We start from the raw sequence: 21,938 nt of genomic DNA, 5'->3' as shown, positions 1-21,938 counted from the left end.
AATGCCCGCCCCAGCCAGGAGCCAAGTGTCCCTGCCCTTCACTGGCCAGCCAAGCACTGATATGGGCTTGTGGTGGGGAGGTGGTATGCAGAGCCGGGCTGTGCCCCATCCCCCCACCCCCCCGGTGCCGTGTGACCCAGGGCACCAGTGCCATCAGCCAGCCCAGGGGCCGTGGACACAGGCCTGGACACCCATATCCACGCCTTGCCCCCTTCCCACATCTGTGCTCCCCACCAGTCCAGACAACACAGGGGTCCCCTCCCTGATGAGGCAGCCCAGGCTCCGGGGCAACTAGAAGGCTCTGTCTCCCGGGCTGCCAGCAGTCTATCCCAGCACTACAGCCGCCCCTGAGCAGCAGCACGGGAGGGGAACCGCACAATGAGCCTGGGACCCAAACCCTCTCTGCTGACTCTGCCCCAAACACACGCTCCCAAGAATGTAGGACGATGTTTCCCAGTGCTTCCAGGTCCCCACTGTCCCTGCGGGAGGCCTGAGGGGCGCTGCCACCAACGAGCATGTCCTGGTAATCTGGTAATCGAAGGCCTGGGGGAAGCAGGAAGTGATCACAGCCTAGAATCCGTTTTGGGTATAAGCAGCCCCCGGGATGGGTGCAACTGGGGCTCGACTGTTACTGGCGGAGGCTGGCTGACCTGACGGAAGCCTCCCAGTCCTTCCCAGTACCCCCGCGCCCGCAGCCAATGGCCAGGCCCCTAGAAGACCTCCTCTGGCAGGCACAGGGGAGGAGCCAGGCCAGCAGAGGAGTGGGGGAGCCCTGGGGGGGCCATCCCAGAGGTGCCCCCCCCCGGAAGTGACACTGAGGGGCAGGTATGTCACACACCGGACTCCCCAGCTCAAATTTCCAAACTCAGGAGATGATTTACCCTGAGGGAAAGCAGGACTAAGTCCTCAGAGTCACAGAGCCACCTCATAGGGAACACAACGTCCTTCTAAATGCCTGCAGGGGCGAGGGGGGGGGCACTCACACTCAGCTCTGGGGAAGAAATGACCAGACAAACCGGTAAACACAAGAACTTTTGGAAATGAACTACAACACTAAAATCTAAAACTCCATGAACACTTTAAGCAACAAATTAGACACATTTGTTTAATACTGCCGTTCTTTAATGCTGCCGTTTGGACAGGGTGGACCAGAGTCTTCGGGAACGCACTCTCAGCACAAGGTAAAGCGCTCGCCGAGGCCAGCTTGCTCCCGGAGGTGCAGGCTGGGCAGGACGCCGAGGTAGCCAGAGACGCTGGGTGCATCTCCCACCACCAGAGAGCCCAGTGCCTGGATGGCCAGGATGCACAATTCTCAACCCTCACCCCTCACTCCCCCCACGCCCCCACACCCCCTCCCCAAGAAGCAGCGCACAGGCCTTGCTCATGTCCTCTCTGGGCACTGCCCTGCCCTCTGGGTCCTCCTGCCAGCACACAGCTACCCCTCCCTAGTGCCAAGCAATCCCAAACACTGACTTTGTCCATTCCTAATTGGCTACTTTCTCCTTTACCACATCAACACCCTGAAAGAAACACCAGACCCTCTGTGTGGGGGAGCAGTGAGGGAGGGGTGACGAGCAGCCCCCACCCCCTGCCTGCAGCGGTGCTCCCGTGGTGCAGCTCGAGCAAGGTGAGAGGCGAGCCTGGGCTGACCATCGGCTGCCCTCAAACCAGGAGCCCAGAGCTCCCCTGGCTGGGCTGTGGACCCCATGGCTGCCGGCCCCCAGCACCACTCCCCTTGCCCAATCACAGTTTGGTCACTTGCAATCAGTCTGGACCGACCTGGGTACCACAGGGGTACACTGCTAGGAGGGGCCTGCTCTGCGGACACATGGCCACTACGGCCAGGCCAGCGCCGTCTGACCACTGCCCATCCCTGGCACCGGGAGGTGAAGGCACTGGAGGGTGTCCAGCGGGTCGGTTCACTGAGGGCTATGCTGAGGGGCGAACGGGCCACACAACAACACGCACAAAGAACACACAGAGTAAAGCCAGTTTCCAAGGGCACAGGTTCGAACACACAGCAAAGGGGGGGGCTCGTGTGGAACCCCCAGTGCTGTGGGGGCAGGGCGAGGCCAACAGGACAGCACCGGATACAGACTCCCAGGGGCGTGCCCTCCTGCGTCACCTGTCACCCGGAGGTGACCGTGGCCCTGGGCCTTCCCCTGGGCTCCAGGTGGCCCGAGTGGCCCAAACACCACAGAGCGCACCTGCAGCAGCGTCCTGGGAGGCCATGGGGCCAGCATGGGGATGGGGAGACAAGCCTGACACCCAAGCACCAGACAAGCCACGCGGTGGCCTAGCGCGAGCCAGCCTCGAGGGGGGCCCTGCGCAGGACAACGGAGGACACACACCTCCTCTCAACCGTGTCCACGCTGGCAGGTTTCCTTCAGGTGTGTTTTGTTCTCACGAGTGCACACCGGCTCTGACTTGCGCTTTCCTTCCCTCATATGTCACAGCGGAAACCCTTTCCCCTGAACATGCTTCCTGTGTGTCACTGCAGTCCACTTCACCATCCCCCGACCCGCTCGCCAGACGGCCTGGGGTCCTTCATATGTTATATCAACATTCAAAACGTCTATGTTTCTGAAACCTGCTCCAGTGGATTTTTAACAGACGTTCCAGATAAAGGGCGCGCGGTCCCTTTAAGAATCAGAAGCAGGTTTTGGAGAGTCTACTCCAGCAGTTTCCAGGGAAACCAGCCTCGTGCAGATGCAGAGCAGACGCCTCTGTCGGGAGCTCCCGGAACTGCAGCCCTCTGTTCCCTAAAGCCCTCCGAGACCCACAAGGGGGCTGGGAAGATAAGGCTCACAGCAAAAGCAGTCAAGGACATATTAACAGAAATAGGACTCCAGAGCAAGGGAGGTAAGGCCAGGTCTTCAGTTCCCACGGCACCACCGGGGGCATCAGCCTGGAGCGTGTGTGGGGTGGCCCCAGTGGCCAGCTCTGTGCTTGACTGCAGGGAGCAGCCCTCAAGTGACAGGTGGCTTGGTCCTCAGGGCAGCTGGGCCTGTAGGAGACACAGGTGCACCTGGAGATCCTGTCCCGCTGGAACATTCTAGGATCTGTTCTTTGCCATTCATTTTTAACCATATGTGACAAGAAAAGCAAAGATTGGAATATGGGAATCTGGAGGGCCTCACCCCCCGCACCGTGAACCCCCAGCAGCTACGACTGTGGGTGTGGCGCGTGGAGCAGGTACGCTGAGATATCTCAGCAGTGGCCGGAGTGGCTGGTGGCCGGTGTGGCTCACGGCCATGAGCTCAGGGAAAGACACGGACCGCACTCAGCCACCTCCAGCCCAGCACTGTGTTTGGAACACTGAGCATCAGTGTCCATCTCTAACTCAGGGACCCTGCCTGACTCACAGAGCGGCCCCGAGAGTGAGAGGAGACGCACACAGACCACAGCTGTCACCAAGTAGAGAGTGCTGGACCCATGGAACTCACACTGAGGGACACCAGCAAGCACAGAAGCAGGCGCACAGACGTACGCACACACGCACACATGCAAGCACGCCTGTGACTTCCAGCGCACACAGCATGCATCCAGCCCCGAAGGGCTCTCTCCAAGCGATGCTAAGGGTAGGTGCCACGTGCCGTGGGGCCTTTCTGTAGGAGGCTCTTCCTCCTCTAACTAGCAATGCTCCGATGCAGGTGGCAGCTGCACACTCCCCGGAGATGGGACCCTCTTGCACAACAGGTATCCCACAGGACCTTAAAAATGAACCCAAATCCTCGAACCCCAGAATGTCAAGAGGGAAGCCCAGGCAAGGGGACAGGCTGCCAGGCGCTGCTTCCCCTCCCCCTCGGGTCTCTGGAGGCCGCCAGCTCCCAGAGAGGCTGGCAATACTGGCCTCTGGGGGCCAGCCAGGTCCCTGGGTCATTCAGAGGGCCCGTGGAGAGTGCCTGGGCAGATAACCCAGACAGCCATCCGACTGCGTCCTCCTGCCCAGCTGCCACAGTGGCCCGCTGCAGACAGACATCCGCCACATGGGAAGTGTCCCAAGTGGGGCTCAGGGCTGCCCGCTCTTAGAAACATGTGCTGCTTGGGACTCAGGGGCCTTTCTCCAAGGTCAGCACCAACCACGGGGGTTCCAGCCCTTCTGTGAGGGCGCCCCAAGGTCTGGAAACAGCGCTGGCTAAGAGAGGGGCAGACAGCTGTGCAGCCTCCCTCTCCCGCAGGAAAGAGGGGCCTTTGGCTGGTGCTCCCCGGGGACCGCTCACAGACCCCACTCTAGGGCAGTGGCACCTGCTCCGAGGCAGAGCCTCAGGCCCGGGCTGCTCTCTTGTTGGCATTTCTGAGGACGTTCCAAAGACCAGTCTAATTACATCCTTCTTTTCCAAATAGCACACTGAAATCTAATAAACATGAGTTTGGGTTCTGGAAGAATCCTTGAAGAAAAAGCACCACGACCGTCTGCGGTAGCCTGTGTAATGAGGGCCAGGTGCGGTGTGCCCACAACCGTGCCCCAGGAGCCGCCACCATCAGGCTATCCGTGTCCGGGTGAGGGCACCGCTGGTGGTATGAAGGCGCCTGGGGAGCGCATGAGAGTGAAGGCATAGCTCCTCAGTGGGCCGCAAGCCACGAAGGGTCTTTGGTGTCAGGATCCCAGCACAAAGGGGTCGGTCTGAGAAGCCAGCTTGGGACCAGGAGGCTGAGGAAGCTGGATGGTGGGCAGGTGGGGAGGACCAGGACAGAGGGTGGCTGCTGAGGGAGCTGTGACCAGGGCACGGTGGTGACACGTGGTGGTGACAGTCAGGGAAACGGAGCCGGGGCACGCACAAACTCTATCATGTCTGCAGTTTTTCTGTAAACCTAAAACAAGTCTAAATGAAAAAAGTTTACAGGGAGAAAAAAAGCAAATGAGGCCTGACCTCACAACAGTCCTCAAAAGGCAGGAAGAGGGGATATTTAGTAAACAGGCATGCTTTCAACCGCTGCCAGCCCTGGAGGTCTGGGGGGCTCAGGGCCGCGGGGCAGGAGGCGCGAGGGTCGGAGCGCCCCCGCCATCTGGGGAAGGCTGCCCGTCACTTCACTTCTCAGGTCCTGCTCTCTCTGGCTTCGCTGGAAACCCCACCGTGGCAGGCAGGAAAGGCTCTGGGGCCACGGGCTCCAGAACGGGCAGCGGCAGACCGAGGGGACAGTGGGAGAACACCCCCCACACACACACGACAACCCCACCCTCCACGCTGGAGCGGGGCGTGACAGACCAAACCGACCACGACAGAAAGGCTCAGGAAACAGCAGCCCCGCGAGCAGGGGACCAGGACCAGCACCGTCCACCTGCCGGTTTTGCAACCTGCAGCCCCACCTGCACGTCCGTCACGGAACTTGTCCGACATACACGGCTGCTCCCAGGCAGGTAACCGCAGACCCCAGGACAGTCCCTGACCGAAGCTGGGGAGCTCAGGGGGAGAAGCCAGCTGAATGTCAACCAGGAGGCCTGCAGACAAGACCCCGGGCACGAAGCCCTGAGGGGCAGGATGAGCCCATTCGGCCAGAGCGCGACAAGCGGTGTCCTGGGACAGACAGCAGCGTCCCCAGGCGCCCATGGACGGAGGGGCGGGCGGTGGCCGTACGTCCTGCACAAACAGGGGTCTCTCTCACGTTCTCAAGAAGCTGGAACCAGGCTGTTTCCAGGGAGAAGGCAAGCTTTTCATGACACACTCTCGGCTTCGAAACACCACGTGCTAGTGCTGCATCTGCAAATCCATCCCCTCGATCCCTCCTGAACGAATAAAGGCAGCTGCTCCTCATCACGGTACATAAATACAAGTCAGAAATCCGTTTCCCGCCTGACCAAGTTCAGCTGGCGGAGCCCCCCAGGCCTGTGACCCCAGCGTGTTCCCACACCTCGAGGCGGGCACCCCAGGACGGGGCAGAGGCCGGAGTGCTGCTCCGCACAGGGCTCCCCGAGCCCCTGACCCCCACCCTGCCCCGCGCTCAGAGCACGGCCGGCCAGTCCTGCCCCGGCAGACACAGTCTCTCCTGAGGTGTCCTGCCCCAGGTCAGTCTCAAGTATTTAGGATCTTTCCTCAGCCTGACCCCAGCTCTGCCTGCCTCCTGCCCTAAGCCTTCAGCCAACAGTCAAGGCGGGGACCACAGGGCGCCCTCCCTTCCCACCAACTCCCACCGACCCTCCCACCGACCAGTCTGGAGGAGCTCGAGGTGGCCATGGAGGAGGGAGAACACCGGGGCTGGGGAGCAGGGGTAACACGGGGTGGACCAGGCAGGCGGGCGGGCAGCCCCATGCTGCGGGCCGCACCCCGCTCCAGACTATCAGCCAGAGGGGCCCCCTGAAGTGAACCCTGCCAGCCACAGCTGGCACTGCCCTCAGGGCCCACCAGACATTTTACAATGAGGTAGGAGGAGACAGGAGGGGACACAGCGCTCACCAGCTGGCCAAGGTCGGGCACAAAGCAGCCGTCCTTTGAGCGGGGGAGGCAGGTGAGGGGCCCTCCGAACCCTAGTCCCGCCCCCAGCTGCTGAGATACGGCAGGGCCTGTAGGTGCGTGGTCATGCCTCTGTCTCACGCACCCCCGGCCCCGATCGGGTCACTCGCACATCCACCTCCACATCCTGGGCCCCAAACACACACACCTATCCCGGATGGGGCAGCACACAGCACAGACTCCGGGGACCCCGGCCGCTGGGGGAGCTGGAGAGCTTGCTCATGCACCCGCAGCAAGCTGGGGCCTGTTCCAAGAGCATACAGACTGGGATCCAAGGGTCACCACCCCTCCCCCATTCTTCCCCCAGAGCCCCCTTCCCTCCCCAGAGGACCCCCATCTTCCCCCAGGACCTCACCCCCCAACTCCCCACTTCCTCCCCCCAGGGCTCCAACCTCTGCACTCTCCCTCCCGCCAGTGTCTCCCCCATCCCTGCTGCCGGGGTCTCTGATCTCTCCCCGTCTTGCCCCTCCATCCACAGCCTGCAGCACGAGGACAGGATCTGGTTAACTAGATGGACATTAGAGAACATCCCGCTCTGTCCTGATCCCACTGAGCTGAGGGATCAGGGAACTCCCATCCGTGGCCCACATCCCAGGGCGCCTCCCCACCCATATCCCCTCCCAGACAGGGTACCCTGGGTGGCCTCTGACCAGAAGCAGGCTGCCCCACATGAGGGTGCCCAGCACTGCCTGCAGGGCCTAGAACGAGCCCGGGGCCTGAGGTGCCCACTTCTGACCTGACAGCTGCCTCACTTGGCAGACGAGGAGCTACCCCAACGCCCATCGCCTCCAGCGTCTGAAATCTGGGGAATCCTCACTGCCTGCAGCACAAAACTAGTGTGGCTTTCACTGGCTGGAGTGGGGAGGGGGCTGGGTGACCCGTGGCCAGGGGCCCTCTCCCAGCCAGATTCTCCTAAGCAGACCTGGGTCCTCAGGAGTCGCTGGGAGTCGCTGGGAGAACAAGGGACCACAGTCAGGACGTGCCCAGGGCTGGGTGCAAACCGGTGGCAGGAAACGCCCTCACCTCCCAGGTGTCCCTGTTGTCACAAGCCTCTTCAAAACAGCTGGGGAGACTGGCACAGGGTGCCAGACAGTTGGGAAAGACACTCCACACACGCCAATAGGAACCAACCCTGGAGCTTCCAGACTCCAACAGAAGGTCCCAATGTGGCCCCATGTGGCATGCCCCTCCCCAAAGGTCTGGGAGCTCCAGGAAGCCCCACCGCTCCCTCCCCAGGCCTGTTCATCCAGGAGGCAGACTACATCAGGCTACAGTTTCTGGATTTTTCCAGGATGTCAAGTGTCATGCTGCAGGACCCCCAGCCTTAGTCATTCCTGCAGGGAGATGGGACCTGAACCCCCGAATCCGTGTCCTCTCTCCAGCTGGTGGCAGGTCAGCCTAGGAAGATGGTGAGTGGGGCCTGGACAAGAATGGTCCTGTGTCTCCAGGGATATGCTACCATTCCCTGGAAACACTATCTTAAGACCCTCTGTCAGCCCAGCTTCCTGATATCCAAATCCAGGCTAGGTCTTGACAGGGTGTCCAAGAGGAAGCAAAATGAGGGCCAAAGCAGGCAAGTAACAAGAAGAGCTCCCAAATGTCGGAGCTCCTGTCATCAGGCTAGGTGCACTGTGGTCTAGGACTGCTGGCCACAGTGGGGGTGGAGGGTCCCCGAGCCGCAGATTAGCCGCAGGGCACTCTCCAGGCACCATCTGGACACTCACACTTGTCCACACTATGTTAGGCACAAGAAGGAATGAGGGCCACCTTGTAGCTCCGTGTGAAGCAGAAAACGGTACCCCACTCGGAGGACCCAGTCCTAGTGCACAGGGCCAGAGACCATGGCCACAGTTTCCTGGGGATGCTGGAGACCCCAGCACAAACTCATGGTCCAGTCAACAGCCCAGGCTACTGTCCCAGGGGCTCCCTCACTGTCCTCACTGCCCCACTCCACCCAGGGAGCAGAGTGGAGCCATGCTGCAGGCATGGGCCTGCCTTCCTTCTGGGGTCCTAGGCAGCACCCCCGTCTCTGGGGGCACAGCACTGCTGTCCTACCTATCACATTGTGGCGTCAGCCTCAGCAAGCTGGTCTCTCACGCCTCGGTTGGCTTCCCTCCCAGTCAGCACTGCCCATCACCACCACTCTGGGGGCACTCGGAAGGTCAGCAAGGCAGCGTGCGACACAGATCCAGCAGCAGGCCTCGCCTGCCCCACCACGGTTTCCTCAAAGGGGAGGGGGGCCAAAGGAGGTAGAGACCTGCGCGCGCACCCCTCCCTCCTCCCGCAACAAGTGTATGGAAAATGCCAGGATGTGACAGGGGCAAGGCCCAACAGTTACAAAGGACAGCACCCCACCCCATGTGTGTGGACACATGGGCACAAGACGTCCACAGGCGCGCTGCTACGTGTGTGCGTGCCCCAGCACACCCACGAACACCTGTGCCCTGCACACGCCTCATTCTGAACATTCAGCCGCTAAAAGGTGATTTCTTTAAAAAGGGTGTAAAAGTACCAGCAATGAATGATCCAAAAAGTAAGTTCCAGAAATGGTCCCACTTACCACTGCACCCAGAGGAATAACATACGTAGCAATAAGCTTAACAAAGGGATGAAGGATTTACAAAATACCGCCGAAGAAATCAAAGACCTGACTCTAAGTAAGTGGAAAGACACTCCAAGCTCAGGGATCAGAACACACAACGTCTTCGGGGTCAGCGCCACCTACGGCAGGAATCTACAGATTCAGGGCAATCCCCATCAAAACCCCACCAGCCCCTTCCCAAGAAACAGGGGCAGATCCTTAAATCCCTATGGAATAGCAAGGCATCCTGAGAGGCTGAAACAGTATTTTAAAAAAAAAAAGCTGGAGGTCTCACACCTCCTGGTTTCAAAACCCACCACAAAGCTGTCGTCCCCGACACAGCACGGCTCTGACGTTAAGGAAAGACACACGGACTACGGAACGGAATAGAGTCTAGAAAGAAATACCCGTGTGCGAGGTCAAATGCTTTTCAATAAGGCTACCGACTTTCAACAGGGAAAGAAGGGTTTCTAAGCAGGAGGTACTGGGGTGACTGGATGTGCACTTGCAAACAAACACAGGTGATCCCTGCCCCAGATCACACAGAAATGAACTGAATCAGAAAGCAAACAGGAGAGCTAAAATTCTTAAAGTCTTAGAAGAAATCAAAGGGGCCAATCTTTGTGACCTTGGATTTGACACTGGATTCTTAGATACGATGCCAAAAGCGCAGGCAACAGAAGAAAAAGGGTAAGTTGGATGTCACCGAGATTAAAACTTTGGCGGATCCACGGACACAAACACAGAAGTGAAAAGACACCTCCCAGAATGGGAAAATACTGGCAAATCATGTATCTGATAAGTGTCCAAAACATATAAAACACTCTTACAATTCAACAATAAAAAGACAAATAACCGAATTTAAATGTGGGCAAAGTGTCTCAACAGACCTTTCTCCCATGAAAGCAGACAAAGGGACGACGAGTACATGAACCCACACGACATCGTCACCCATTAGGAAAACGTGTATCAAAATGATAATGAGATTCAACTTCACAGCCACGCGGAGGCCTGTGACTTAGAGTGGGGAAAAACAGGTGTTAGCAAGGGTGAAGCCGTATCAGACGGCTCCCACGTCGGCGCTCGCTCGCCGAACAGGGCAGCCGCGGTGGAAGCCAGCCGTGGGCACGTCAACAGTTAAACACAGAATAACCACAGGACACAGTAATTCCCCAAAGAGACAAAAAGAGGTCTTCAAACAAATATCCGTACATGAGTGCTTGCGGCAGCGCCGTTTACAGCGGCCACGGGAAAACCCCAAGTCCATCGCCAGGCGAGTGGGTACAGGAACGCGGTCCGCCTGCCTGGGGGAGTACTTACTCGGCCCCGGCAACATCCGTGAAGTTCGGACACCCGCCACAACATGGAGGGCCCTAAAAACCATGCTACGTGTTAGAAGCCACACACACACAGGTTCCACACTGTAGGGCCGTTTGTTGGAAACGTCCAGAACAGTGAAATCCACTGGGGCACAGCAAACACGGGGAGGGCTGGCCAGGGCTGCGGAGGCGTGCGGGGGGTGCGGAGCTGCTGATTAAAGGGTTCGGAGTTTTCTTCCGGGGTGATGAAAATGTTTGGGAACCAGACCGAAGCAACCTTAGATATCATAACCCATGCGCTTTAAAATACTCACGGTCACGATGTGTGACTTTCACTCCCAATTTAAAAGAAAAAAAGATAAAAGGCTAGTTCTCCACTCGCCTGGACGAACACCACAAGGACCTTCAGTCCTTATGTTCTGTGATCACAGCCAGCCACTGGCTGGAATCCCGTGTTTTCTCGCAGATGACCACGCGCACTGGGGGGAAGCAGACAGACTCTACAGCACGGTGAGGGTCTCCCACACCAAGCCAAGGAGCTGAGGACCAAGGCAGATAGGAAAGAGGAAGGAGCAAGAGGGAGAGGGGCAGAGGCAGAGACGTGGCTCTGAGCAGGGCGGTGGGGCGCCAGGCACACCTGGGACTTGGGGGGTGCTGCCAGGAAGAGCCCAGCTTGCCCACCTGGCGCCACGAGTGAGTCCCGGCCTCAAAGGCATTTCCTTCCCTGCAGGTCTGCGAAACCGTGGACGTGAATGGGGTTGTCGGTGCCTGGAGGTTGTTCCAGCCCTTGAGCCAGAAGAACCCAAACTGAACGTGTGCACCTGCTGGTCGAGAGGAGCCACGTCCCCGTCTCTGCTTGAAGTGAGAGGACGAGAGGGTCGGCCCCACGACCAGCCAGGCCACCGCGGGAACCAACGAAGAGAAGGAAGCCCCATGCCAGACAGCAGCCCAAGAGGGGCCCTGTAGCCACATCGGCCAGTTAGAAGCCAAGTGGGGGCTTCGCTCTTCCCACACCAGGTGTTTTAGGAGCTGGTTTCTTCCAGCACACCCCCATTTCCTGGTCGACACTGACGCTCAGTCCCCTCATTCTTTTGGGATACAGCCCTGCCACATGGCCAGACGCCGTGAGTGCAGAGGCGAGGGGGTGGCCCCAGAGGACGGGGTGCCGAGGTGCCGTCTGCAGCGACCCCGACCGGTGCCAGCCGCAGGACTGACCGAGGCTCACACCCAGCACGCTTCCGGCTACTGCTTCCAGTTAAAAGCAAACATTCTGGCCATCTCAGTGAGTCCAACTCCAAAACTAAGGACCAAGGGACAGGGGCCTCCTCTCTGCCCTCTAGACCCAGGAGGTCTCCCCAACCTGCTCAGCGCTTCTTAAACTCACGCACAGAGAATTTCTTGTTCTAATCCATCATTTTCCCTGCAAACCCACCAAACACACCTCGATTCCACCTCTTCCCATATTCAGGAATCTGGTTCAAGAACTTAAGAGCCCCCTCCGGTTGTGCATTGGCCCTCATGGGCCTTCCTTTCCCTCCGAGGACACATACTCCACAGGCCAAGAGGGCCGGCCTAGAGCTCTGCTCAGTGTCACCTGGCACCCATGGGGGCCAAGGACCCCGAAGCGGCTCTGCACCAAGAAGCTTATGGCTGGGAGGGATGAGAGGCATAGCAAGAGCCCACAAAAGCCAACAAGCCCTGGGAAGGGGAGCCCAGAGACAGGGCCTTCCTGTGAAGGAGCCCAGACAGAGGGAATCCACACCAGAATGCACCCCAGCCCCACCCCTGCTGTGCCCACCATCTCCCATCTGGGGACTGGCTCCTGGCCCCTCTGCCGTTGTCCCCCCTCCTCGTCTCCCTGCCCCCACAACGCCCCCCCTCCCCACCCTGTGTCTCCATGACAGCCAGAGGAGCCCTATCAAATTCACCTGCCACTCCTGGGCTCAGAGACTCGACGGGCTCCCTCTTCCGGATATACCAGAGGCCAACCCTGATGCAGCCTCCCTGCCCCGTGCCTGCTCTTGCCCCCACGGGGCTTCCTCAGGACTGGACAGAGCACCCCAGGCTGCCACGGAGCTTGTCATGTGCAAGTCTGACTCTGGTCGAAGGAATCCCAAGAGAAGACAGATCTGCCTTGCGAGCCCAGGAACCTCTCCAACCCACACAGAACACGCACCCAGAAACACTGACCAAGAAATCAGTGACACTTCTGTCGCTGAAGGGCTCGCACTGTACCTCCAGCCTCGGACTCCTTATAATCAATGGTTCTGACTGCCTCCAAACCCCTTGCAATCGACAGAACAGGTGACTGAAAGAGCACCAGAAAGCTCTAGGATGCCTGACACTTCAACAGAATCACTCCTGTTGCAGACCGGGACTCTCTGCACCCAGGTGGTGACAAGGGGAGATGCTGGCCACTACAGCGACCAGCCCCGGCAGCCACATGCCTCGCTGCAGGCCGGAGTGGAGGATACACGAGGTCTGGTGGAAGACACAGGCCACCCAGTGCCTGCCCCACCCAGGAGAAGGACAGGCCCCAGTGCCCACGGGTGCCACACCTGCCCATCAGACACACAGACGAGACAGTTCAGAAGGTGGCTGGCCACAACTCCATCCCTCCCTAGTCAAAGCCAGCTTCCCAGGCAATGCCAGTCGGTGCAGGTGAAGACCGGCAGGGCTGACAAGGCGGTCCAGCCCCAGGGGATGGGGTGCCACCCCGGCTCCTGTCTTCCTGGCAGACGGTGCTTCCAGCCCAGCCCAGCCCAGCCCAGCAGAGAGGCCTCCCTAGGGACCAGTAGGATGGCGACTCAGGGTGCCTCGGGCTTCCTGCAGAGGCAAATGCACTCTGGGAGCAGGCTCTGCCTCTAGAATGGGGCTGCCCCAATCACGCCCTGGCCTGGGGACACTGCTGGAGACCTCCCAGAAAAGACTGGGCCACTGGGAGTGTGGGTAACCACAGAGACCCTTCCCAGTCCTCCCAAAATAAGGTGCCCTGGAGAGAGGTGATGGACCACAGGTGGGACAAGACCGAGCCTGTTATTTTAACAGTTATGTTTACTTTTACAGGTACTGTCTACGGCAAGTTCCACTAATATGCTATTTCAGGGAATGATACGAAGTTTCCCTCTAAAAGAAATATTCAGGAGACGGAAATGCACCTTGGGGTCCTGGAATAGGAAAAAGACAGCACAGGGAAAACCTGCCCCAATAACCAGCTAAGGCTTGCATTTTACTTAACAGCCCCACGCCTGTTCTGCCTCAGTTGCCCTGCTTGTAATGTGGTCCGGGCAGGGGCTGCCTTCAGACGAGGCATCGTGACATATATAAGGACACTGAACCATTTCTGTAACTCTGTAAGTCCAAAATTCTCTAAAATAAAAAGTTATAAAGTATTTAAACTTAAAAAAAAAAAAAAAGAGTCAAGGGGCGCCTGGGTGGCTCAGTCGGCTAAGTGTCCAAGAGTCTTGATTTCGGCTCAGGTCATGAGTTCAAGCCCTGTGTCGGGCTCTACCCTGGGTATGGAGCCTACTTAGGATTCCCCCACCCCCTCCCTCTCTCAAAAAAATGAAGTAAGATAAATAAAACAAAATAAAATAGTCAAGCTGTTGAACACAAAGTCCCCCACAAGGTGGGACGTGGATCTAAAAAAGTCTGGGTCAGCCAGGACTACCTGCAGATGGGACAGACAGCACAGGGGTCGTCACATCGCACACCCTCCTGTGACAGAAGAAGGGTCCATGCAGGGACGGGGAGGGAGGGTGCCCAGGGCTGTGAGGGCCATGGATGGCCCAGGCCGGACCCCGACCCCGCGTGCCCCATCTGGGCACCTGCCCTGAGCTACCTGGGAAAGCTACAGCCTCAGGGCTCCCTCCTGCAAGGGGCCCTTGATTAGATACACAGAAAACATGCCACAGGAGGGGGAAAAACACAGCCCCTTGCAGACCCCAGGGCCCACCCCACGTGGATGGAAATGAATCTGAGCTGATGAAATGGCCTGTGCCTACGTTGGATCAAATCAAAGACCTCCACTGAGAATGGAGAAAGGAGTAAGGCCTCCCCAAACGTACGTCTCCCCAGCTCTGTCTCAGCCTGTCCGGCATGCCACCCACCAGGCACCAGCCCTCAGCCCCTCTCCCCTGCCTGCCCTTCACTAATGGGTTCCCCCCAACACCCAATCTCAAAGTCTAGCTCAGACCTCGCCTGCCTTCCCAACCCAGTGGAGTGGGCCCTTGGGCAGCCCAAGGTCCTCCCAGGCCCTCCCCAGGCCTGGGCAGGTAGGGAGCTCAGCAGGTTCCAGGTGAGGTGGGGGAAGAGAGGAAGGACAACCCCCCCACCCCCCCACCCCCGCCACATGCAGGGTGTTCAGGGTCAGCTTCCCAGCATCTCTGGAACAGAGCAGCCCTGAAGGATCAGATGGCGGCTTTCACCCTTGGTCCGGCCATGAACTTTGAGGGAGGGGATACCAGCTGGTGGGTGCACAGCAGCACAGTTCAGGAGAGTCCCATGTTCAGGCCCCGGGGGCTCTGCAGCCCTGGGCATCCACAGGCAGGAAGGCAGCCTGTTAGGCCCAGGGGATTTCAGGAGTTGTCCCTGCTGAGAACAGTCCCAACCCCTCCTCACCTGGTCCCTGTCATAGGCAGTGAGCTGGGACCCGGGCCTGGCTCTGACCCAGCTGAGCAGCTCCTGTCACATCTGGCTGCCTGGGTCCCCAGCATGGGAACTGGCAGGGCAACCGACCCATCTACCCTTTAAACAAGCAGGAGGTTCTCCTCTGGGGACTCGGGGAACACCCACCAGCACACAGGGTCATTCCATCCCCAGCCCCTCTGGCTTTGGGTCCAAGGGGGCAGCCACGGAGGACACACAGCCCTGGCCAGCCACTGGCCAGCCCCCCGACCCTGTCCTGTCCAGGCCCAAACACGTGAGAACCTGTTGGAGCAGTTTGGGCACCGCGGGCACCTCCTCTTCCTCCTCCCCGTTTACTTCTGGGTGGGAAGGGGCCTCGCTTTGAAAACTAGGCACAGGGCCAGGTCACGGCCACCGGCCAAGGCCCAACTCTACCTCCCCCCCCCCCCCACGGCCCCCAGAGAGCATAAGGTCAAGTCAAACCCGGGGCGTCCCTGTCTGGAGCAGAGAAGGGGGGAACGGGGCACCATGCCGGCCGGGGAGGAGGCGGTGGAGCCCCAACACCCCCACCCCCACCGACGCCGTTCTGTCACCCACCCCCGCGGGGCGGAGAGAGAGGGGAGGGAAGGTTGGGGGGGGAACCGGCCGGGGTCCCCCCACCCCACCCGGCCCTGACCGCGTCCCGGGGCTCGGGGGCCGCGACGGAGGGTGGGCGCGCCGGTCGCCCCCCTGGCCGGGCCCGCCGGCGTCCGGGCCGCCGCTCGCGCCTCTCCGGGGCCCGCGCGGGGAAAGTTCCTGCAACTTCGCGGGGGAGGCGGCGGGCCGGGCCTGGGCCTGGAGCCGGCCTCCCCGCGGCCCCCGCTGTCAGCCGCCCGGCCCGCGGCGCCCCAACTTCCCCGCGCGGCCCCCGGGCCCGCTTTGTGCGCCGCGCGAGGGGCGCCCGCCCCGGCCCCGGCCCCCGCCCCGGGCACAAAAGGGCGCGCGGCCGGCGGGCGGCAGGCGGCGGCGGGGGCCTGCGGCGGGCGCGCACCGGGGCCAGGGCCGGGGCAGGGCTGGCGGGGGGGAGGGAGCCGCCGGGCGGCCGGGGGGCGGCCGGGGGCCGGGGCCGGGGCCGGCGGGCCGCGCGCTCACCTGCCGTGGAACCAGTCCTTGCAGGCGTCGCACTCGATCATGAAGCGGGTAACGTCGTAGGGGAGCCGGCACACGCAGTACACGGGCACCGTCGCCATGTTCGCGCGCCGCCCGCCCGCCCTCGGCCCGCGCTGCGCTCCGGGTCGGGCCGGGCGGGCCGGGCGGGCCGGGCGGGGGGCCGCGCCGGGCCGGGGCCGGGACGGGGCCGGGGGCGCACGACAGCCCGCGCGCACCCGGCCGGCGCGTCCACACAAAGCGGGGCGCGCGGAGCAGGGCCGCGCCGGGAGCCGCCCGCCGGCCCCGGGGCGCAGGGCGCGAGTGTGCGCGGGGCCGGGCCGCGCGCGGGACACAAAAGGGAATGGACGCGCGGGGGCGGCGGGCGGGGAGCCGCGGCCCCACCGAAGGGACCCCCGGCCGCCGAGCGGCCTCTACGTCAGCGCCCCGGGTGGCGCCGCCTCCGCCCGCCGGCCTGGGCCGCCGCTCCCGCCGAGGGAAGGCGGGCCGGGGACCGCGGGGAGAAGGCGGGCCGGGGGACCTGCCGGGGGAGAAGGCGGGCCGGGGGACCCCCGGGGGGAGAAGGAGGGCGGGGGGCACCAGTCGGGGAGGGCCAGGGGACCCCAATGGGGGAGAAGGCGGGCCGGGGGATCCCTCTCGGGGAATGTGGGCCAGGGAGGAGGGCAGGGGGTCCCCCGTGGGGGAGATGGGCTGGGACACCCCTCTGGAGGAAGAGGTAGTCTGCGGGACCTGTCAGGTGGGCAGAGGGATCCCTGGGGGGAGAACGTGGGCTGGGGGACCCGCAGGGGAGAGGGCAGGCCACCGGGACCTCTGCCAGGAGTAAGTGGGCCAGGGAGACCCCCTGTGGGGGAGGATGGATGAAGAACCGAGTCAGCACAAGGTGGTCCAGGGAACGGGGGAATGCATGGGAAGGGGGGCACCACGAAAGAAAGTGATCTGAGGACACAGGGGTAGGCAGGCCCCCGAGACCCCCGGGTGTGGGATGAGACCCTCAGGATGTCCTTCCCGTTCAGACGGCCAAGAAACAACTACTTGGCTCCAACTGTCTTCTTACCCAGCAGAGGGACAGGGGGCAGCTGGGGTTTTCTCTTGCTTTTCCTCCCTCCTCCTTTTTGGGCTGGGTACAGCCAGCCATCCCGACCAGGATCCTTGACTCTCCTGACTCTCAGCCCCCAGAGGAGGACAGAACTCAGGGGAGCCAGGAGTGCGCTGGCACAGGTCAGCTCATAAAGACAGAGTGATTATGTGGAGTTGGAGCCCCGCCCCCATCCCTGGTCAGAGCCTCAGGCCTCCAGTCCATGTCAGGAATGTGGCTATAGGGCAGCCAGCCGGAGCTAGAGGGGTGGGCAGGAGGTGCTGCCGCCTTGCTCTGAGCCCTGCAGCCTCAGCCGGGTGGTCAGGGTCTGGGGGGTGGGGGCCTCTGTCCCCTGCCCCCTCCCAGCCCAGCCTGCATGCTCCTCTGGGGGTGCTGGAGCAGAGGGGCTCTGATGTGCAGTAGGGAGCCTGCCTGTGTTCCCGTGCTCTGCCCCCTCCTCCTGGGGGAGGCTGGCCACCCGAAGCCCAGAATTCCAGCCTGGACAGAAAGCCTGGTCCAGGCTGCCTAGCAGCAGCTGCTCTGACAGGCAGGTGCTCACCTGAGGCCTGCAGCCTCTCAAAGCTACCTTTCCCGCCTGCAGGCAGCTCCGTGGAGGTGCTCCCAGCTCTTGAGCCAAAACGCAGCCCAGCGTGGCCAGCCGCCCATCCCCAGCAGATGACCCTGGACCACAGCTCAGCAGTGCCAGCGACGGGGCCTTAGCTGGAAGGCTCCAGCATGAGGAGTAAGAGTGGAAAAGATATTGGGTGATGGGGAGGAGGGATAATCCCCCAGCCCCCAGCCCCCAGCCCCTGTGTAGCAGCTCAGTGCCTTCCTACCTGAATTGCAGCTGTCACCCTCCCCTCTGGAGTCCTCCTCCCCAGACCTGGGGCGGAAGGCTCTGGGAAGCACCATCCACCATTAACACCCTAGTGTGAGTTAGTGCAGATGAATGGTGCTAGGTCTGCAGGGGGGCCCAGGGCGCTGGCGTGGCGCTGGCCTGGCGCTGGCCTGGCGCTGGCCTGGCACTGCTGAGTGACAGCCGCCCCGCAGCAGTGCTGTGGGGCTCACTGCCCACCTCCACCCCCTCGTGGTCCAGCGAGGCCGGCCCTGTGCTGCAGCCCTCCAAACAAGGACAGCACCCCAGCATTTAGCTCACTAGGAGCTGGCTTAGTTCCTCACAGGCCCCAGCAGCAGTCCCCTGCACACACACACACACCCCCGCCCCATGCTGTCTGGGAAGCACTCAGCATCAGCCCTGCACGGCCGGCAGCCCCCTGCTCCACAGACAGGTACCCAGATGGGTGCCATTCTCCAGAACACGGAGGCGGAAGCTGCTTGGTCCCTCCCGAGGAGCTGGCCGGCTGGCGGGAGGGAGGAGCAGGCCGGGAGCTCAGACTTCCGGGGACCTGAGGCCATTCCACCTGCTCTGCCCTCCCCGTCTGCACGTGTCCACTGCACCTGGAAGTGTCCGCAGACATGCTTTCCTGTTACCCGAGGCTCCTCCGAGGCTGCGGGCCGACTACAGACTAAAGTAAGCATCCTGTGGGTCCCAAATTCTCCCTGTGGTCACCCTCCAGAAAACCCAACTTCTCCTCCTCCCTCTCCTTCATTTCCTTAGGTGTGCACTGAGCACCTGCTATGTGCTCTGTCGCAGCTCCTCTTGCTGTCAGGGGGATAGCGACACATGGCCCTCAGTGCCCTGGGGAGACCAGGCAGCAGGTGGGGGTGGGTGGGAAGGAACAAGGGCCCTTTAAAGCAACCTGGGCTCAGAGGCCATGCAGAGAGGGGCAGTGCACAGGGCCAGACTCTTGGACCCAGGAGGCAGGGGCCGGTGGCCTTAAGATGCCGGTGTCCCTTCTGGCTGGCCACCCACACTCCGCCCCTTCCATGCCGTCTGCCCTGGGCCTCAGTGCCCACCAAGTCCACGCCATTCCTGGGGGCGCAGCCCATGTAAGCGTCAAGAGCTCCCCACCTGCCCGCGTGGCCGGGCCTATGGCAGGTCCGAGAGGGGGACTCCCAGCAGCACACACCCCGCAGCCAGCCTCAAGGGCAGGACTGTTTTATTTGCCTTGTTTCGTTCTCCTTGCTGCCCAGTGGACACACAGCATGTTTCCGGTCACGCCAATTCCCTTCCTCTCCACAAAGTACACTGAAGGCTAGCACAGACTTTTCTTTTAATGGCAGCAACATACACAAGATAACCTTTACCATTTTGCCCAACTCTGAGAGCACAGCTCTGTGGCATTAGGTACGTTCACGGTGTTGTGCAGCCATCATGGTGCACCTCTGCAATCCTGGCCCCAGTAGACACGAGCCCCCCATCGCCCCTCCCCCCGCTCCTGGTGCCCACCATTCTACTTCCTGTCTTCACGAGCTGGACTGTTCTAGGGACCTGCATGTCGGTGAACTGCGGAGTTGGACCCTCTGTGACTGGCTTACTTCACCTGGCACGGTGTCCTCCAGGTTCAGCTGTGCTGTAACAGGTGTCAGGATTCCTTGCTTTGAAAGACTCAGTACTGTTCCATTCCGTGTATAACCCACGTCTGATTTGTCCATTCATTGCCGGAGGACTCTTGAGTTGTTCCCATCTTTCGGCTGTTGTGAGTAATGCTGCTATGAATGTGGGTGTGCAAATATCTGTTCGTGTCCCTACTTTTACTTCTGTGTGTATACGCAGAACTGGGATCGGTGAACCATGGGGTAGCTGTATTTCTAACATTTTGAGAACCCTCCACACTGTTTTCCAGGGTGGCTGCACGTTGGTTTGCTTTCCCACCAACGTGCACAAGGGTTCTAGTTTCGCCATATCCTCACCAACCTTGTTTTCTGGTTGTGTATGTGCGTGTTCATTGTAGCTGTCCTAAGGTGGGGCTCACTGTGAGTTTTGTTGTTTTTTAAATTTTGAAGTAAAGATTTTTATTTTGATTCAATATAATGCTAGCTTTTGATGGCAAAAACTTGTTTTCAGTGCCACTCCCTGATCATTATGGGTTTGATTTACATTTTAAATGTTGGGCCATCTGTATGTTTTCTTTGGAGCAATGTCCATTTGAGGACTTCCCTCATTTTTTATTTTGGCTGGGTTTTTTTTGTTGTTGTTGACTTGTAGGTGGTCTTTATATATTCTGAATATTAACCCCTAATCAAAGAGACGATTTGTAAATGTTTCCTTGCGTTCTAGCAGTTGTCTTTGCACTCTGTTGATCAGTTGTGTCCTTTGCCGCACAAACATTTTTAATTTTGAGGAAATCCAGTTCAACTCTTTTTTTCTTCTTTTGTTGCCTGTGCATTTTGACGTCATATCCAAGAAGTCGTTACCAAATCTAGTGTCATGAAGATTTCACCCTGTGTTTTAGGTTTGGGCTTTTGATCCATTTTGAGTTAATTTTTGTATTTGGTGTTAGTAAGGCTCAGGGTCCTGCTTTCGCATGTGGACATGCAGTTTTCCCAGTGCCACGTGTTGAAAGCACAATTCTTTCCCCCATTAAATGGTCATGGCACCCTTGTCGAAACCATTTGACCAAGTGGGCAAGAGTTTATTTCTGGGCTTTTTATTTCTTTATTGGTCAGTATGTCTAGATTTATGCCACACTGAGTTGATTTCTATAGCTTTGTAGTAAATTTCAGAATCAGAAAGTGTGAGGCTTCCAACTCTGCTTTTTTTCAGGATCATCTCAGTTCTTCTAGGCCCCTTACAACTATATATGAATTTGGTAATTGGCTTCTCCATTTCTGCAAAAAGGCCTAAGATCATTTCGACAGGATCGCATTGAATGTGTAGGTCATTTCGGGTACTATTGCCATCTTAGCAATGTTAATATTCTGATCCACGAACACGGGAGGTGTTTCCACTTCTTTGTGTCTTGTTGCCTTCAGCAATGTTTCAGTTTTCAGCTCACGAGTCTTGTGTCCCCTCGCTGAAGTGAATTCCTAAGAATTTTTTTTTAAAGATTTTATTTATTTATTTGATAGAGAGAGATCACAGTAGACAGAGAGGCAGGCAGAGAGAGAGAGAGAGAGAGGGAAGCAGGCTCCCTGCCGAGCAGAGAGCCCGATGCGGGACTTGATCCCAGGACTCTGAAATCATGACCTGAGCCGAAGGCAGTGGCTTAACCCACTGAACCACCCAGGCGCCCCAAGAATTTTTTTTTTTTAATGTTATTTTAAGTGGAATCATGTTGCTGATTTCCTTTTGGGATTGTTTTTTCCTAGTGTACTGAAACAAAACTTATTTCTGTGTGTTGATTTAGTATTCTGCAACTTTGCTGAATTTATTACTTTTAACAGTATTTTGTGGAATCTTTAGAGTTTTTAAGTCTTGTGATTGTACATAAAAGCATGCCATTGGTGAACAGATAACTTTACTTCTTTCTGTCTAATTTAGATGCTGTGTTTTTTATGCATGCCCAATTTCTCTGGCTAGAACTTCCAATACCGTGTTGAGTAGAAGTGGTAAAAGTGGAATTTTTCTCGTTTCTGATCTTGTTTTGAACTTTTTCACTATTGAGTATGATGTTTGCTTTGGACTTTTTATATGTGGCCTTACTACGCTGAGAAAGTGTCTTTCTATTCCTTGTTATTTTTATCATGAAAGTGTGTTAAATTTTGTGAGGTGCTTTCTCTGCATCAGTTGAGATGAGTCTGTGGGTTTTCATTCTGTTAGGGCGGCATCTCACAAGGCTTGATCTTGAGACAGAACTATCCTTGCATTCCAGGAACTAATCCCACTCAGTCGTGGT

The 21,938-nt window shown here is 59.0% G+C and overlaps 2 protein-coding genes across 4 annotated transcripts in view; one reads left to right on the top strand and one right to left on the bottom strand.

Annotated features, from left to right (window-relative positions):
- Positions 1-16,304, bottom strand: part of PHF2 (PHD finger protein 2) — a 66,986-nt gene extending 50,682 nt beyond the window's left edge. Inside the window, exon 1 of the mRNA XM_059141027.1 lies at positions 16,110-16,304. Within this exon, the coding sequence (XP_058997010.1) occupies positions 16,110-16,207 (98 nt within the window). The 5' untranslated portion in view covers positions 16,208-16,304. The remainder of the gene's footprint in view (positions 1-16,109) is intronic.
- Positions 16,034-20,471, top strand: LOC131812041 (putative polyketide hydroxylase). Of its 3 annotated transcripts, none has more exons than XR_009346250.1 (4): positions 16,034-16,157; positions 17,801-17,941; positions 18,470-18,730; positions 19,588-20,471. XR_009346250.1 is itself a non-coding variant. In XM_059141029.1 (4 exons), the coding sequence occupies exons 1-3, from the start codon at positions 16,468-16,470 to the stop codon at positions 17,917-17,919; spliced, it is 603 nt and encodes a 200-aa protein (XP_058997012.1). In that variant the 5' UTR covers positions 16,387-16,467; the 3' UTR covers positions 17,920-17,941; positions 18,047-18,199. The 3 variants fall into 3 exon arrangements, 1 of the variants encoding a protein (XP_058997012.1); XM_059141029.1 differs by lacking the exons at positions 16,034-16,157; positions 18,470-18,730; positions 19,588-20,471 and adding exons at positions 16,387-16,860; positions 17,252-17,342; positions 18,047-18,199; XR_009346249.1 differs by lacking the exon at positions 16,034-16,157 and adding an exon at positions 16,867-17,342.
- Positions 20,472-21,938: the final 1,467 nt, after the last annotated feature.

This window comes from Mustela lutreola, chromosome 12 (assembly GCF_030435805.1).
Source record: "Mustela lutreola isolate mMusLut2 chromosome 12, mMusLut2.pri, whole genome shotgun sequence".
Lineage (NCBI taxonomy): Eukaryota > Metazoa > Chordata > Mammalia > Carnivora > Mustelidae > Mustela > Mustela lutreola.
This window is presented reverse-complemented; position numbering and strand designations above follow the sequence as displayed.